The sequence below is a fragment of the Oreochromis niloticus genome, linkage group LG14 (genome assembly GCF_001858045.2).
Source record: "Oreochromis niloticus isolate F11D_XX linkage group LG14, O_niloticus_UMD_NMBU, whole genome shotgun sequence".
NCBI classification, from domain to species: Eukaryota; Metazoa; Chordata; class Actinopteri; order Cichliformes; family Cichlidae; genus Oreochromis; species Oreochromis niloticus.
Window position 1 is genome coordinate 20,305,712 of NC_031979.2, and position 15,644 is coordinate 20,321,355.

At 39.7% G+C, this 15,644-nt stretch overlaps 1 protein-coding gene across 1 annotated transcript in view; it reads right to left on the reverse strand.

The window, feature by feature from the left end:
• Positions 1 to 15,644, reverse strand: part of cbl (Cbl proto-oncogene, E3 ubiquitin protein ligase) — a 35,011-nt gene that overhangs the window by 14,742 nt on the left and 4,625 nt on the right. The window contains 2 exon segments of the mRNA XM_019367473.2: positions 1,268 to 1,414; positions 14,927 to 15,174. Coding sequence (XP_019223018.2) covers positions 1,268 to 1,414; positions 14,927 to 15,174 — 395 coding nt within the window.

Below are 15,644 nucleotides of genomic sequence, written 5' to 3' on the forward strand. Positions count from 1 at the left end.
GTGTCCACAGTTGCGAATAAACCACAAAAAGACATATTAGTGTTGTTTAGTCACTGGACCAACATTTGTCCCAGGGAAGATATTCATTGTCTGATTTCTGTGAAAGAAGGCAAAACCTTTTGCTCTCAGATGTTCCATAGAGTCATGTGAGAGCAAAAAAAAAAAGAAAAAAAAAAAGACCTTTTTCCTCGGCAGTGCTCAGGAATCCTGTGAAAAGTGGAAATGATTGAACAACTTGTAGAACCACCTTTAGCAGCAATAACTGGAAGTAATCTTATTTTTTCTCTCACATTGTTGTAGAGGAATTGGCCTGCTTTTCTTTCCGTCGCCTCAGCACACTGAGGTTTGTGGGTATTTATGAATCCACAGCTCTCTTAAGGACCCACCACTGCATTTCAATCAACCTGATGTCTTGAATTTGACTGGACCATTACAACACCTTGATTTGCTGCTGTGCGTGTTGTGATCATTACCCGGCTGCACGACCTCACATATGACTCTAGAATACTTTGATACACAAAATGAGTTCGTGGTGAGCTCAGTAACTACAAGGCGTCCGGGTCCTGTAGCTGCAAAATAAGCCCAAATCATCACCCCTCCACCACCGTGCTTGACAGCTGATATGAAGTGTTTGCCCTGATATGCCGTTTTTGGTTTTCTCCAAACACGGTACTGTGCATTATGACTAAACATCTCCACTTTGGCCTCATGTGCCCAAAGGATATTGCGCCAAGAGTAAAACAACCCTAAACCATACTGCCATGTTACTTTTAAAGAGGAGGGGCTTTCGCCTGGTAACCCTTTAAAACAAGCCTAACTCTTTACTGCCGCAATCTCTAACATTAAATATGAGGACTATTGAGTCTTAGATAGAGCTCTTTAGTCATTTGAGCTTTTTCCTCCTGAATTTGCTGGGATGTCCACTGATGTACTGAGGAGATTGTGGCATTTTGTTAACACAAATCTGAACCATCCAGACCAGCAAATAGCTGAAACCTTTGCTTTTATAAATCTGATCAAAGTTGCTGATAATCAATCCATCTAGTTCATTTGAATGGCTGCTATTTATCCTCTCAACTCCTAAGGAAGGGAGCACTTAGTTTTTCACAGAACTACACGGATTCTCTTTTCACATGACCATATATCTTCTTACAGATTTGCACTACTGAATTTCCTTTTTACAACTTAAAAGTGACTCTTCAAGTTTCCGGGAACCACTATGATAATACACAAGTGTATGTAAAAGATAACACACAAATGTGCTTACTTATCCCCGAAGGCGCGTCTCCAAAACTCTGCAGCATCTGCCTTGGTGATGCGGAAGTTGTCACCCTGAAACAGACCATTGGGGAAGATGGCCTTGAGCTCAGCCAGCATGTGGCTGAAGATCAAAGACAGCTTGGTAAGATTCCTCCTGTGGAAGTCAGGAAAAGAGGGGACACTGTGAGATTTAACATGTTAAACATTGAATTGCTGTTAGATGTTCACCAGACCGTGCAAAGGCCTCAAGAGAGAAATGCTGAGTAACATTAGTAACTTATTAGCATCACAGCTGGATTTTATTCTGATTATAACGTGTGTATTATTTACCAAGGTTGGAATTTCCAGAAAACAAAATGTGATTGTTTGAAAATCAAAAGTGAAACACCAAATACACAACCTCAGTGTCGACTATAGTTTTAACATGTCACTTACAATAGTTTACAGCAAATAAGCAGAAGTCAACTTAGTGTCACAAGCTATACACAGAGGACAGTGAGAAAATGTTTTCAGCTAACATGAGCGTATTCAAGAACATTTTTACTTGTGGATAAAATACTGGCGAAAACACTGAAACAGAAAGAGTAAATATTCAAATGCACATCAAACATGCAGTTTCCTGAGTCCACCAAAAATAATAACCTATTTAGCATTCTTGCTTGCTCAGCCATCTGTGTCAATGCAAAAAAGAAATGCAGTGATGTGATGTGGATGACTGTCAAGTGTTTAAAAACAACCCAAAACATATTACACACACAAAAGACATACAGTGTCACATGGAATCGGACTTTCTTTCCTTCAAATGGAGTTGAGGTGGCAATAGGATTCAGTGACTTACAAACTGTTAATTGGCTGATAAATAAGCCTACCCTTCCCCCATGTCACTGCAAAATGTATACAACAAATACATCAGAATATACAATGGAAATGATGACTCTGGTAAAACATGAAACCCTTATTCTTTCTCTTTGTGCATGACGTCTGACAACTTTTCATCCTATTTCATCTGTTTGTCAGCCTGTTATTCAATCTATTTTAGTGAAAGGGGGAGATACCACCATGGAACTCAAAGGAATTTGAGATTTGAATGCGAAGTACATGCTACCACAGAGATAAATTCTTGCTCCTCAAATCTGCAGAAACATGGATGGTAGCTAAAAGAACGGGCTTCCAAGTTTAAGTAACAAATTCTCACTGAGAATGTCCTTAGCTGGTTCTATGATCCAGAAATAGCTCCAAATTCTTGCATACAGTTCACAAGCACATGCATGCATCTTTAGAGTGACGACGATGTGAAGGTTAGGACATCATAGTACATAGGTGTGACTTCAGTTGGTCAACAAGAAAGGAGAAAATAACTATGAGTATGAGAGCAAACAAGGAAATGACATAAGACAGATGACAAAATACTCGAGTGGGAAATAAGAGAATGTACATGAACAGCATCACCATGCCTGTGCACCACATCACAGCATTATAAGCGTTAAGCTGAGAAAGCGGTGATTTACGAGGCGGCACAGAGGGAGATTGTGCTTGGCTGTTGGGCAGGGTGAATTGACATGCATGAGAGAGACAGCAATGAAAGCGTGGCTACACTGCAGCTGCCCCACACTACAGCACACGCCCTATGAGTGGAAAGAGTGAATGAGGAAGGAGGACAGTGACCAGAGACAGATGAATAAGATTAGTGTATATTGACATCCAGCCAAAATAGAGTAGTACTTGTTAAGAAGACCGTTTACCTCGGAGGGATATACAAGAAACTGTGGGGGGGGGGGATGCAAGGCTTGCACAAGTATTTTACACTCACACCCTCTCGGTAGTAAATGATAACAGTAATCACTCTTGTAGTCCTGATGTCTAATCTTCTGAAATGCTCTGCCCACTTAAAATCTACAGCAAAGACTTGAAGCTAGATGCAGTGACTGCTGCTGTCTTTGAAGTCCAGACTAGTCTCTTCAGTGATACAATGTGACAAATGAGACCAACTACTCCCAGCATTTCCCTTAAGAGCTCATGTAGCTCTACTCAAGAGCATCTTCCCTTTCCAGCACCATCTCAGGAAAGACAGACATTTGTGACACTGCATTTCTGTGTGCTTTCTTCAGCAGCTATCATCTCAGCAGGAGGTCGCCCTCAGTTTCTTTGCTTCCTGGCTGTACTGGCCTGTTGAACCTTAAAGCTGCTGCCTTATCCTTTCTTCTGTCAACCTCTCTCTACTCTGTACTTAGATCTAAGTTACAACAGCCCCCTCCTGCTTTTCTTTTACCTACAACATAATCATATAAAGACGGTCTTCGTCTCTCTCAAGTTTGTGTGGAATTGCTCTCTCCTGACTCACAGCTTTCATTTCATTTTCATGAGGGTTACTTTGTCATCTTATTCATCTACTCATCCACTCCCTTCATCTCTGAACTTAAAACATTCATGGAGACTACTTAAGTGTTTGAGCATATAAAACCATCTCTTCAAACCCACCATTTAATTTAATTTCTAATTCACCGCCAAATGTTATAACACATTTGAATATAACCACTTGGGGTGGACACATTTATATAGGCACAATGAGCATTGAAATTTGGATCTTAACAGATTCAAAGTTTGAGGTGAATTTCATGTGCACGGAAGGGGAATAAACTGAAAAGTTCTTGTGGCTAACTTGTGAAACTGAGAAAAAGTAACAAATCCTACCAGGTTCAGCTAATCCCACTGTGATCTAAGGATAAGTTCAGACAGAAGGCAAAGCAAAAAACATGCACTATGCATCAAGTCTTTGAAAAAAAAAAAAAAGTGTCTTTTTTGGTTCAGTCTTACTCTTGTGAGAAATCTGAATGTTGAAGCTGACTGCTAAAGATGCTTGTGGCTTTAAAAAAAAAAAATCAAGAAAATAATAAAACTGATCAACATGCAGAAGAAGCTGCTGAGGCAAGTTAATTAAGTTGCCTGAATTACAAAAGCACCAGAAGCTCCATACAGGAAGTGGAACTACGTAACTAGTTCCAAAAAAAAAAAAAAAAATTCCCGCCCCCCCCCCCAAAAAATGGGACGGCGTTCTTATTTGCTGAGTTTGTGATGATGTTTGGTGCTGCTGGGCTTTAGATTGAGATCGATTTCAGTTAAAGCAACCTGCATTAGCAGTTTGCTATCCATTAATCTTGTGTTTTGTAAGTAAAAGGTACAGTGCGCAGTGACTCGATTCAGTGTGACTAAGAACTAGAGAAGGAGTCTGAAAGTTAACATTGGTCCTACTAGCATCACAGTTTCACAGCTGTCTATGGCACAATATTAGCACTGAGAATGAAACATTGTATATTTTTTTCTGTAATGTTGAGGAACCACTAAAATTAGCTGAGTCAATATTAATTTTCAAAGCTCAGATACAAGTTTAAATTAAAACTATAAACTGATTTAGTATCTCTCAGCCCATCTCATCTTAAAACAGCATCTCTGTACTGTGTGTACAATTGGCAGTAGCCAATACTTCAATAGCCAGCTTTACAACAGTCACTGCTATCTGAAGTGCTGTGCCAGCAGCGACGAAGAAGAGTCAGTGTGCTACAATCATACAAAATAGCATGCTGATGTAGACGGTCATATACTTCTATAGTGCTCTGTTTTTCCTGTAGTTACACTGTCATTCTTAACCACAGTCAAAGGCCAAACCTTTTTTTGAACACTAGGTTTTTGTCCTCCATCCCCCTCATGCTATAGAGTGACCTCTGACCTTGCAGCTGGCTGCTCCCTTCCTGTTTCCTGCTGGTTGTGATAAAGTAGCACAGCTAGCCGGCCAGCAATGCATTACGCTACGTTAATTCACCGCAGCACAGCCAGCATGGGTCATCCTCACAGAATGAGAGCTTTTCTGGACTCGCGATAGCCACAAGTAGCTTCGGTATTATCGCGCAGCTGTGTTATCGCTTCTGCTCGAGGCCAAAAGGGAAATGCAGTTCAAACACAAGCCGTGCCCAACAGAACTACCAGAAAGTCGTTTACAACATCATAGAAAATAATTAAAACTAGAGCAGAACTAAGTATGTTGAGGACAACTCCACTCCACAAATCCAGAGACCAGAAAAACACACAGGCCCATGTTTGCCACTCCCAGTGGATTACAATTTTATGTAATCCAGAGATTTTGGGGAAATCATAAGAGCACTAAGTTTCTCAATAGATTTGAAAAGCATTTTTGAGGAAATACACCAACGTGTCACATTTGCATCGCATCATAAGACTATCATGGTGTTTTTTGTTTTTGAGTCTGTGGTTGGCTTTTTCAGTTTGAAATATTCCTAAGAGAAACAGACAACACAGCCTCGGTACACCGAGCAGTTATAAGCTCATTTACTACAACATGAGAAGCCACCGCTGTTTCAGCAGTATGCAAAGCACTGTACACAGGACACAGCCTGCAACTGTGTTAATACCACTGATTAAGATTTGACATATTTGTTATCTACATCATGAAGATAAGTTCCCAAATACAAGTATTTCAGAACAAAGCAAATTAATTTCCAGAATTAAATGTCAGGAAATCTCTCCCTCCCTCCCTCTCTCTCTCTCCCTCCCTCTCCCTCTCTCCCTCTCCCTCTCCCTCTCCCTCTCTCTCTCTCTCTCTCTCTCTCTCTCACAGACACACACACACACAAAATCCATTAAACCAGTCAAAGCTCTCTCCAAACTGAAACACTCTTACAGTCCTACCATCCTGTACTTTTCAGGCACTGACAGATCACATTTTTATTGACTCATGACAGTCCAGGGAAATGGAGAGAGCACTCTCCATCAGGGTTAATAGTAACTCCAGCACTGAACTTATAAATAAACAATGTGGTAAATTGTGATAAAAATATATAAAGACATTAAAAATGAATGTAGCTGTTGTACTGGAGTGTACACAATGGGTCTGAAATTCTGCTTTCCGGTTTGCCTCAGTCATCACTTTTAAACCTCCAGAAACTGGCCTCATTCCAGAGCAATATCAGGAAACGGCCATGACAGCAAACAACCAACAACCACGAGACAGTGTGCTTTAGCAAGCACACTTATCTGTTTCTGAGCAGTCCTTAATGAATAAAAACGAAAACATTGTGAGAATCCTTAAAAAACTTCTTCCAACACATTTCAGTGTATTTCATGTTTCTTATAAACACTTTATCACAGTAGTAAATTAGACATGCTTAAATCCAGATTAGAAATAAATTATATTAAAAAAAAAAAAAAGAAAAAAAGAAAAAAGCTCAGTTTCAGACAAATCCTCTCACATATCTGAGTGCATATCTGAGCTCATTTATCTCTGTGTGCATAAACAGCAACTGCTTGTTGTACCCTGTGAGGCAGAGAAGATAGTGGGTTGCATCATGCTAATCACCATAATCTAAGTGTGAGGACTACATGAGTCGACTGCTCACTGATATTGCTGCGACATAAATAACCGTGGTGCTCTGCTATTTGTGTGCCTGCATATATCCGTGCATAGAGCCCCAAGCTACGAGTGTAGGAAAATGTAATTGAAGCCAAAACACCCGCAGCCTCTGAAGTGTGAACCGTGTTTTCCATTCCCATCACCGATAGCCGTTAGGTTAACCACTAAAAGCTTTCCTTAAATTACTCCAACTACATCAGCACCAACTAACCAACTGTCTCAACAAGTATCCCCCCTGTAGCATCACACAGAGAGGCTGTTTTTCATGCCATATCAGTCTCTACACGGAATTGAGCTGAGAAGGAAGCACATTCAGTGTGATTCATATAAGACTGAATGTAGCACAGCAGCGGTGGGGAAACTGAACAATGGCTTTCTCTAAAATGACACGTAACGCTAGAGTAAATCGTCTTAAGGCTGTAGAAAAATTCAGTTTAGGCATGAGTATGCAAAAGGAGGACTGAGCCTTATTCCTGTCACCCTGAGCTACATTAGGAGATTTCAGGGTGACAGTTCAATACAGTTCAGGATTAAAAGGTTTTGACTCTTACTTCCTTTCATGTGAGGTGTAAAAACTAACAAAGACTTCAGTGAGAGCGCGTTTCATTTTCGTGGGAAACGTAATGCCGGAACTACTTCCTCTCCTAACAACTTCAAAATGATTAAAAACCTCAGCAGTACAGGGCTATCAGTTGAGATTAGCAAGTTTCTAACTGAGCTGTTATTTCATGCGAAATTGTCCATTTGAAAGAAACTAAGGCATGTACTGATGAAGCGGGAATGAATGCTATTCATGCAAATTTCTTCTCTATTCAGTTTTATCTGACATAACAAAATACACTGTAACATTTCCTCAACTCAATTCTATACTATAAACAAACCTTTCCTACAGTATAGTAGCTAAAGTGATAAGATGGGTTTTTAGATAGGCAAATTCAAAAGCTGTGTCCACAGAGACAGACCTTTGTTTCACGTGGATGTCAGGTACATTTATAGAAAATAGGAAGCCGTGCTTTAGGTCAGCTTTTTCTCAGACACAAAAGTATTGAAGTTACGGTACCACACACTGTCATTTTTTTTTGTCCACGAAGGCTCGACTACATGATCGTTTTGACAATACAGCAACACTGTGAACAACTGGGAAATAAGAGTTCATGCTAGGATATTTTATTCATTCAGGTCTTATAGCATTAGCAAGATGTGAGCAGTGCGGAAAAGAAAAATTAACTTTGAAATGGATGATTAGGACCAAAACAAATGCAGCGCTAGCCAGAGGCTTTGTCTACATTTGTGTTTAGAAAAATGGACCCAAATCATTGTTTTAATGAATGGCTGTATAGTAGTCCAGCTGCAGGGAAAATTGAATGAGTAGAAGCTGGAGGAAGTTGACTGAGCATTGTAATAATATCACTGAAACATGCCTGGAATGCATTTTTCTATTGTGCAAAGGACTGGAGCAATGTGCTGTCACTAAGGGAAGTTGGAAGTAAGCACAGAAGGAGAAAGAGCAATGGGGTGAAAGGCTAAAGGGTGTGTGGAATAAAATGTTAACTCCTGAGTGTCAGGCTGCAGCTGAATGTTGTTTAATTATTAAATTATATTTAATTACTTCTTTAGTTTTTAAAAGGCATTGTTTTATTTAACATTCCAAAGATAAAAATCATTTACCTTACAATGGTTTTAAAAAAAAAAAAAAAAGTATACTAAGAGGCAATAAGCAGAAAAATGTGACTGACAGTGGTTCAGAGCATAAATAAATTATATTCAATTTTATTTATATAGTCCCAAATCACAACAACAGTTGCTTCAAGGCACTTTATATTTTAAGGTAAAGATACAGAGAAAAACAAAAAATCCCAACAATCATATGACCACCTATGAGCAATCAATTTGGGAATAGTGGAAAGGAAAAACTCCCTTTTAACAGGAAGAAACCTCTGGCAGAGCAAGTTTCGGGGGGGGATGGGAAAAAGACACTGTGGAAAAGAATTAGAGATTAATAATAACTAATAATTAAATACGAAGTGCCGTACAGTGTTTGATAGACTAGTCGACAGATTTATCCTTGAACTTAGTATTCGTGCAAATGTTGTTAATGTGTACAAAATAGGAACAGGGAAGCAACCTAATCTGTAATACCTCCCATGATGTGCAACGCCAAGCATGCAATTCACCTTTTTTGTGCTAATCAACCATTTATTTTCTTTGCTTCCTTGTGGTTAAACAGAGGAAGCTTTGGGACTGATCTTTTACTAATGTCTGCTTTACATGAAGCTCTGTGAAACCTGAGCGATACCGTCATCAGTTTACCACAAAATGAATTATTAAAGAAATCCTAAAAATAGCTCTGCAAATTTGATCCTTTTTCTGCTTAAGGTGGTTTAAGTCAGTTAGGGACATTTCGTTTCATCTTCAGATATGAAAAAGAAAAGGGGGAATCGGAGGGGAGGGGTGCTAACAGGGGGTACTCAGAATGCTAACAGGGTTTTAAACCAGCAGCCATAATGTCGCACTAACAGAAGAGTGGTGGAATATAGCTAAAATAAATTAGATCATTGTACATAAACCCCAGCACTGCAATTATTATATTTCTGCAGTGCAGACTATTCCGCAATGCATCACTGTGCAGTCTATAAGCTCACCACTTCCTGTAACCAGCTGGACCTATCAACGGTGGTCAGGATGCGATGGCAGCTTAGCCCAGGAAGATGATCAAACAGACTCTCTCAGAGAGGTCAAAGCTGTATCCGGTTAGACCCATGGGAGGGCAGGCAGAGGGGATTATCTGAGGACACATTGATCAACCGTTCTACTGTATGACTATTCTTAGAGAATGTGGCATGAGTAATGTTTAAACACAGGCTTCCTATCCTGTCTGCACGTAAATGAATAAACTGGCTTGAAAAAAAAGAAAAGAAAAGGGAAAAAAAAGCTGCATTACTCAAGAAGAGATTTGGAAAGTCAATTATTTTTAACATAGACCAATTAACAGCCAACAAGAGACCACAGTTACAAAACACTGGGCTGTTAACTGCAGAAGTACTGACTGGCCATTTTTTTATAACACATTATGGTCTGACTGTGTAGCTCTACTTCCTGCTTAGAAAATAAAGGAACAGTTTTAAGGGCTAATCCTACTTCTAGCCATCTTGAGAACAGGCAATAATGTACATTTGCTCTTGGGTTGAAATTTAAAACAAAATTAAACTGTATATTAAAAATCAACTAACAGTGCGGCTCTTTGTGAACTCTTACGGCGGAAAATGTCTCGATTGTGCTGCGTAAAGCCAGAAGAGGAAGTAAGTGAAGCAAACAAGGAGGAAGTGCTGACTGTGTCATGTCGATTCTGACCGAATATGGGCTGTCACTGTTAATTAAGTTTTGCTTGGAGTCGACTCACTTTCATCTTACCCTCTTCGACTTTCAACAACAATGAACCCCCTCTTTTTCTCTCCTCTGTGACTATGTATGCACCTCGTTTCCACCCGACTCGGCTGCTCCCACAGTCAAAGCCCAAGCGAAAAGTGTTGCGCAACAAACCCAGGCGTGTACTGTGCTACCGCGACTCTGCTTCATCTCTAAAGCTAAACAATCTGCGTGGCTCGTACGTTAGTGGGGGGCTGGATAAATAGAGGGCCAAAATCTCCAGGGAGGACACTGCGGAGAAGTCTGCACGACATCACATCATAGCATATCCACCCACTCTTCATTTGGGGCTCCTATAACACACTTAGAGCCTTCACTTTGATTTGAAAGTAGCCATAAAGCCCAATCATAGACCCTGAAGTCAATGGCTGTCAAGCACCAATTTTGTCTGAAGTTAAAGCGGTGGAAACAACAAGTGTCAGTCGGTCTTGTATTTTCATTTGTCTATCTGCGCTCCATGTTATCCTCAGCTTCTGTTTAACCAAGTTTCTGTTTTACTAGTTTCCTAGCGTCTCTCCGTCATTGGTCGATTCTATAGCATTTTTAAGTGGGCTGACACCCATTGGTTAGTGTCACTGCCTTCTCCTTTGAGACAATGGCAGTCTTTGTGTAATGCCTGGCTACCGTGTGTGTGTGTCTGTTTCCTCTCCTTCAAGCACAATTTTTTTCCCTTCTTTCTGCAGTCTCTTGGTCCAATCAAGCAATGACAAAAATTAATTTCACAGAGAAATTGCCACAGTGGCTAAAAACAGCTTTAGCGCCTCATGTCAAATACAGGAGTGGTTCAAATAGATATTTCCTCTTCTCTCTGGTTGCTTTGGCATTTTTTTGCTTCTATGTCTGCAACATTAAGGTCATGGTAGCTGAAAGAAAACAATCTCATTGAGGAACTGAGCAGCTAGATGAGGATGTACATCTGAGGCCTGACTTGATAAAATGATTGCTTAATGTAAAAAGCAAACAAAAAGAATGTTCAAAGGAAAGACCAGGTTATGCTAATGTTTGACGAAACATCAGAACCGAGTATTTCTGATTGAATCTGCAAGTAATCTAGCCTTAGAGGGAAATTTACTCCAATCAACTACATTTCTACCAAATTTTTGCAACCTTCTGCGTTCGTTTCTATTGCAATAATCAAAGTCTGGTGGTACCAATGAGCCCACTTTCAAGCCAGCTTTTTCTCGCTGTCATTCAAGCCGTACAACAAACCCATTTTCTCATTGCAGGCATATAAATAATCTAAATCTTCACTTTCCTTTCACGCAAGACTGTAGACTTTTCAGTGCATTATTACAAAGAGCATGCACAGCAACACTGGAAAAGCAACTATCCACAGAGGGCTACTTTGTGAGCCAATTTGCTGCACACTGACTCTGCTCTAGAGGATTTTTTTTCACAGTGGTGAAGCATTACAGCTTTCCAAAGTAAACCACTAGTGGCTTCTTCAATGACATACATTTTTGGGCTTCTATCTCTCCCTCTTTTTGACTGCACGTTTAGTCTTATCACAAGTGCTTGGCAAAATTATGTTTTTGTAAATTTTGAAACTTTCAGACTTTTATTTCAAGTATTCTTATTATTTGTTTACTAAGAACAAGTGATAATCACACTCCTTATTACTGAACAAACTTTACAGACTTTAATAAAGAGTACATACTAGTCAAAAATGATGAAGGGTCAAATAGGTTTACTTGATTACTTGATCTTGAAATTAGAAAATTTATAATGCACAACACAAATAAAATTTTCCCCAGGTTATATAATAGTAACATGGTTATAGTTACACTCCAGAAAAGTCTGAAAATGAAGAAAATGCCTATAGCAAAGGAGGGCTTAGCACACGGGGTATAAAAAACACAAAAAACAAGACGCTGCCACAGTAATGTCAGTCATCATCTCAAGATGAGCATTTCGGTACAATGACCAAGGGTGGGTAGCCCTGATATCATGATTGAGAACTTGTCCATCACAAGTCGTTGCAAATTCTCATATCTTGCATATAAAGACACCATTAGTTAATGTAGTTAATGTTCTATTGAGCATAACTTGAATCATCTGTTAAGTGTTTACTGAGGTTACAGAGAAAGGGAGTCGAGGGCCAGTTTCCCACAAACTTATACTACTGGAAGTCTTTGTGTAACTGGAAGAGCAACTGCCCGTTGGCCATTAATTTTATTTTATTTTTTTCCTTTTAAATGCAGGTTTATCACACTTTTGATCTCCTTCACAAATAAAGCTTTACTTGGCAGAGATGAACCACCTTGAGGTCCCACACTCAGTACAAATATCAGCTTAGTACTGGCCAATACTGGCATAAAGCCCCTCCCGTCACCAACAGCTGAAGTAGTTGATGACCAACAGTTTGAGGACAGCGCCAGTAAAGCTTCGTTTTCAACAAAATTTAAGTATTAAACAGTTATAATACATGTTAGCAATTACCTGATAGCCATATTAAGCTGTTTGTTATCATTATGGTAGAAGGTAGCGGCTATGGCTAATAATAAAATGATGCTTGCAAATGTTATCAGTCCCACCCATCTATAATGTTAATTAGACAGTGTTAATTTAACAGAATATCACAATTATATTTTCTTTAATGTCCTAGACCAGGGGTCCCCAATCCCAGTCCATGAGGGCCGGTGTCCCTGCAGGTTTTAGATGTGTCCTTGGTCCATCACAGCTGATTTAAATGGATAAATTACCTTCTCAACATGTCTTGCAGTTCTCCAGAGGCCTGGTAATGAACTAATCTTGTGATTCAGGTGTGTTGACCCAGGGTGAGATCTAAAACCTGCAGGGACACCGGCCCTCATGGACTGGGATTGGGGACCCCTGTCCTAGACTAATGCTGAGAAAAGTCTATCAGACACTAGATAAAAGGTCGCGGTCTACTTTATCAGCTCTGATCAGCAAAGAAATATGGTGCCAGGTCACCAGAAGTACAACACTATTACAGGATAAAATATTGTTGTCTTAGAAAATATATATCTGCAAACCTTACACAATTTTGTCACTATTTTTTCCATGACATAAGACAAGTTAAAAACAGTGTTGTTTTGATGTTATTGTTTCTATGGTTCGAATCATTATTTAGAAAACAATACCTCTTAATTTTTTGTCAATCCACCTCCGGTCGCTGAATCATCCACATACCACTACAACAAAAGATTCATACTGTCAAAATGCTAAAGGTCGTCTTGCAGATATAGAGTAGCCTACAGTTGAAACTTGGATATCGCAGTTATTAGTCACAAATTTCTTGGTGTACAAGTAGACGTACTGTGTCAGGATCCCTCATGTTCATTGCTACTGATAGTGCCTCCTGTCTTACTGCTGGGATCCACGTTTGTGTCCTATAGAAAACCTGTTTATTCAGTTTGGCAGCTTAAACAAATGACTGTGTTCTTCACACTGCAGAGAACCTTTAGGGTTTTTCGTTTGCAGTCGGAATTGCCAAGGAGGTGCCTTTATGTGTTGAAGCTAATGGAGAACCATGAATAGTTTTGCCCTATGTGTGGGCAGAACTTGTGCTCTGTCTTCATTAGACTAAACTAACACATGCATTCTGTAATATGCATTGTGAAAAAACAAATGATGCCTGGAAAATGTTGCCATGGTTAGTTTCCCAGTTGACATCTGAAGCACATGTGTGCTCAGGCAAAACTATTATCTGTAAGTACAATGTACTTATACATTATTTTTAAGGTTTTGGTATCAAAATGGCTATTGTGTCCTTTGACTGTGGTCTCAGTTTGTCCATTTTCAAATAACTTATGGTGTTTTAATGACAGACCAGTCCGAAATCTACTAAAGATGGCAGTCTGTCATAAAAGTTTCCTTGACAACAAACGAAATCTGTTGCAAGTCATCTTGCCTACTACCAGCAAGAAAAGATATTCTGGACAAAGTCTGATGGCAGTTCATGTCATTTGGAATGATCTGCTGTAAAAGGAAAAAATATTCACATCACAACAACATCCACCCACAGCATTCACCCACAGCATACATGAAATTAAAAAGGAGTCTGTAAATATACAAAGAAGAAGATCAGCTTCTTCCAGCATAGTCTGCACCTCAAGAGAGGCTGCCAGTTACCACTAACCTCACTTTATACTGAGAAAAAACAAAACAAAACAACATAATCTTGAGGCTTCCTGATATGCCCTTTTGTCTTTAATGGATGTTGTAATGCTTTTACAACAAAAAAACCCAAATGGAATGTCTTATCAATAATCTGAGTCTCTCCAAACATAAAGCCACGACAACTCCTTATTTTCGGGACAGACTATACACTTCACTCTGTTTCTAGAGAGAGAAATAATACTTCACGCAAGACAAAAGAAAGAGACAAGCGGGAGGCACCATGTGACTTTTCAAAAAAGTAAAATAAGCTACATGAAGAAACTATGCTAGAGTAGATGGTAGAGATATGGAGGCACAAAAACAAAGCGGCATGCAGGCAGGCAGCTGTAGATTAAGCGCCATTTTGACCACAAATGCTCACATGCTCAAACCACAACACATCTTTCCTCTTGTTTTGATGCTTCTTGAGCTACAGCCAGCCTTGGGGCTGGGGGTGGGAGCAATTGTTCACGCTGTACCTGCATCGTCATAATTATTCACAATGAACTGCTGCATTAAGGTTTCACACCTTGAAATTTCCCGTTTCAGATGCGTTTCATTGACGACAATGAACACAGCAGCTCAGCAAGATTGAGAAGATCATTTGTACTTAAGAAGGCAAATAATTTATAACATAGACACTCTGATACCATTAAAATGGGAATCTATTCCATCCATTTCATCCAGTTTTCTCACCTTGGTTGTGAATTCTCCTCATACATGCGTTCCTTGCCCTCCTTGAACAAGCTGATGGTCTGCTTGGTCTTCTTTGTCAGGTTCTCCATGAAGACCCGGAAATACTCGTTGTCACCCAAAGTCTCCATTTTGCCCTCGTAACGAGACAAAATGGTGCGCAGGTGCTGGTAGGTGTCTGGCAGCAGGTCCAGGATGTAGGGAGGGCTGTTCTTCAGAGCCAGTTTGGGGTTTTGGCATAGCCGCACCACCTGCAGAAAGGGAGGATGTGAGGGGGAGGGCAAGATACGGTTAGAAAGAGTACATAAGATAACATTCAAGCCAAAAGATGTGGCAGAAAGTGAGTGATGAAAGAGCAGTTAAAAGGATAGCGAAACAGAAAGATAATCTGCACAATCCATCCCATGTGTCACTATGCATTTTCACTCTCTACATCACTAAGGCAGTATTTATATCATATAGAGAGAATTTCACATAAATTAGCTTCTTCTAGCATTAGAGCACTTATCTTTAGTGCAAAGTAGTGTCTGTGAGCCTAGACAGGAGACATGCAGAACAGAAAAAACCAACAAAGTTAAAAAGACAAAGAAAGACTTCCCTAAATACTTTGTGAAGTTCAGAGTAGTCAGAGTGATGTAAGTCTGTATATAATGCAATCGAATATATACACAGTGGCAAAGTTTAAATACCTTGTGACATCTTAAAATAGTTTACTTATCAC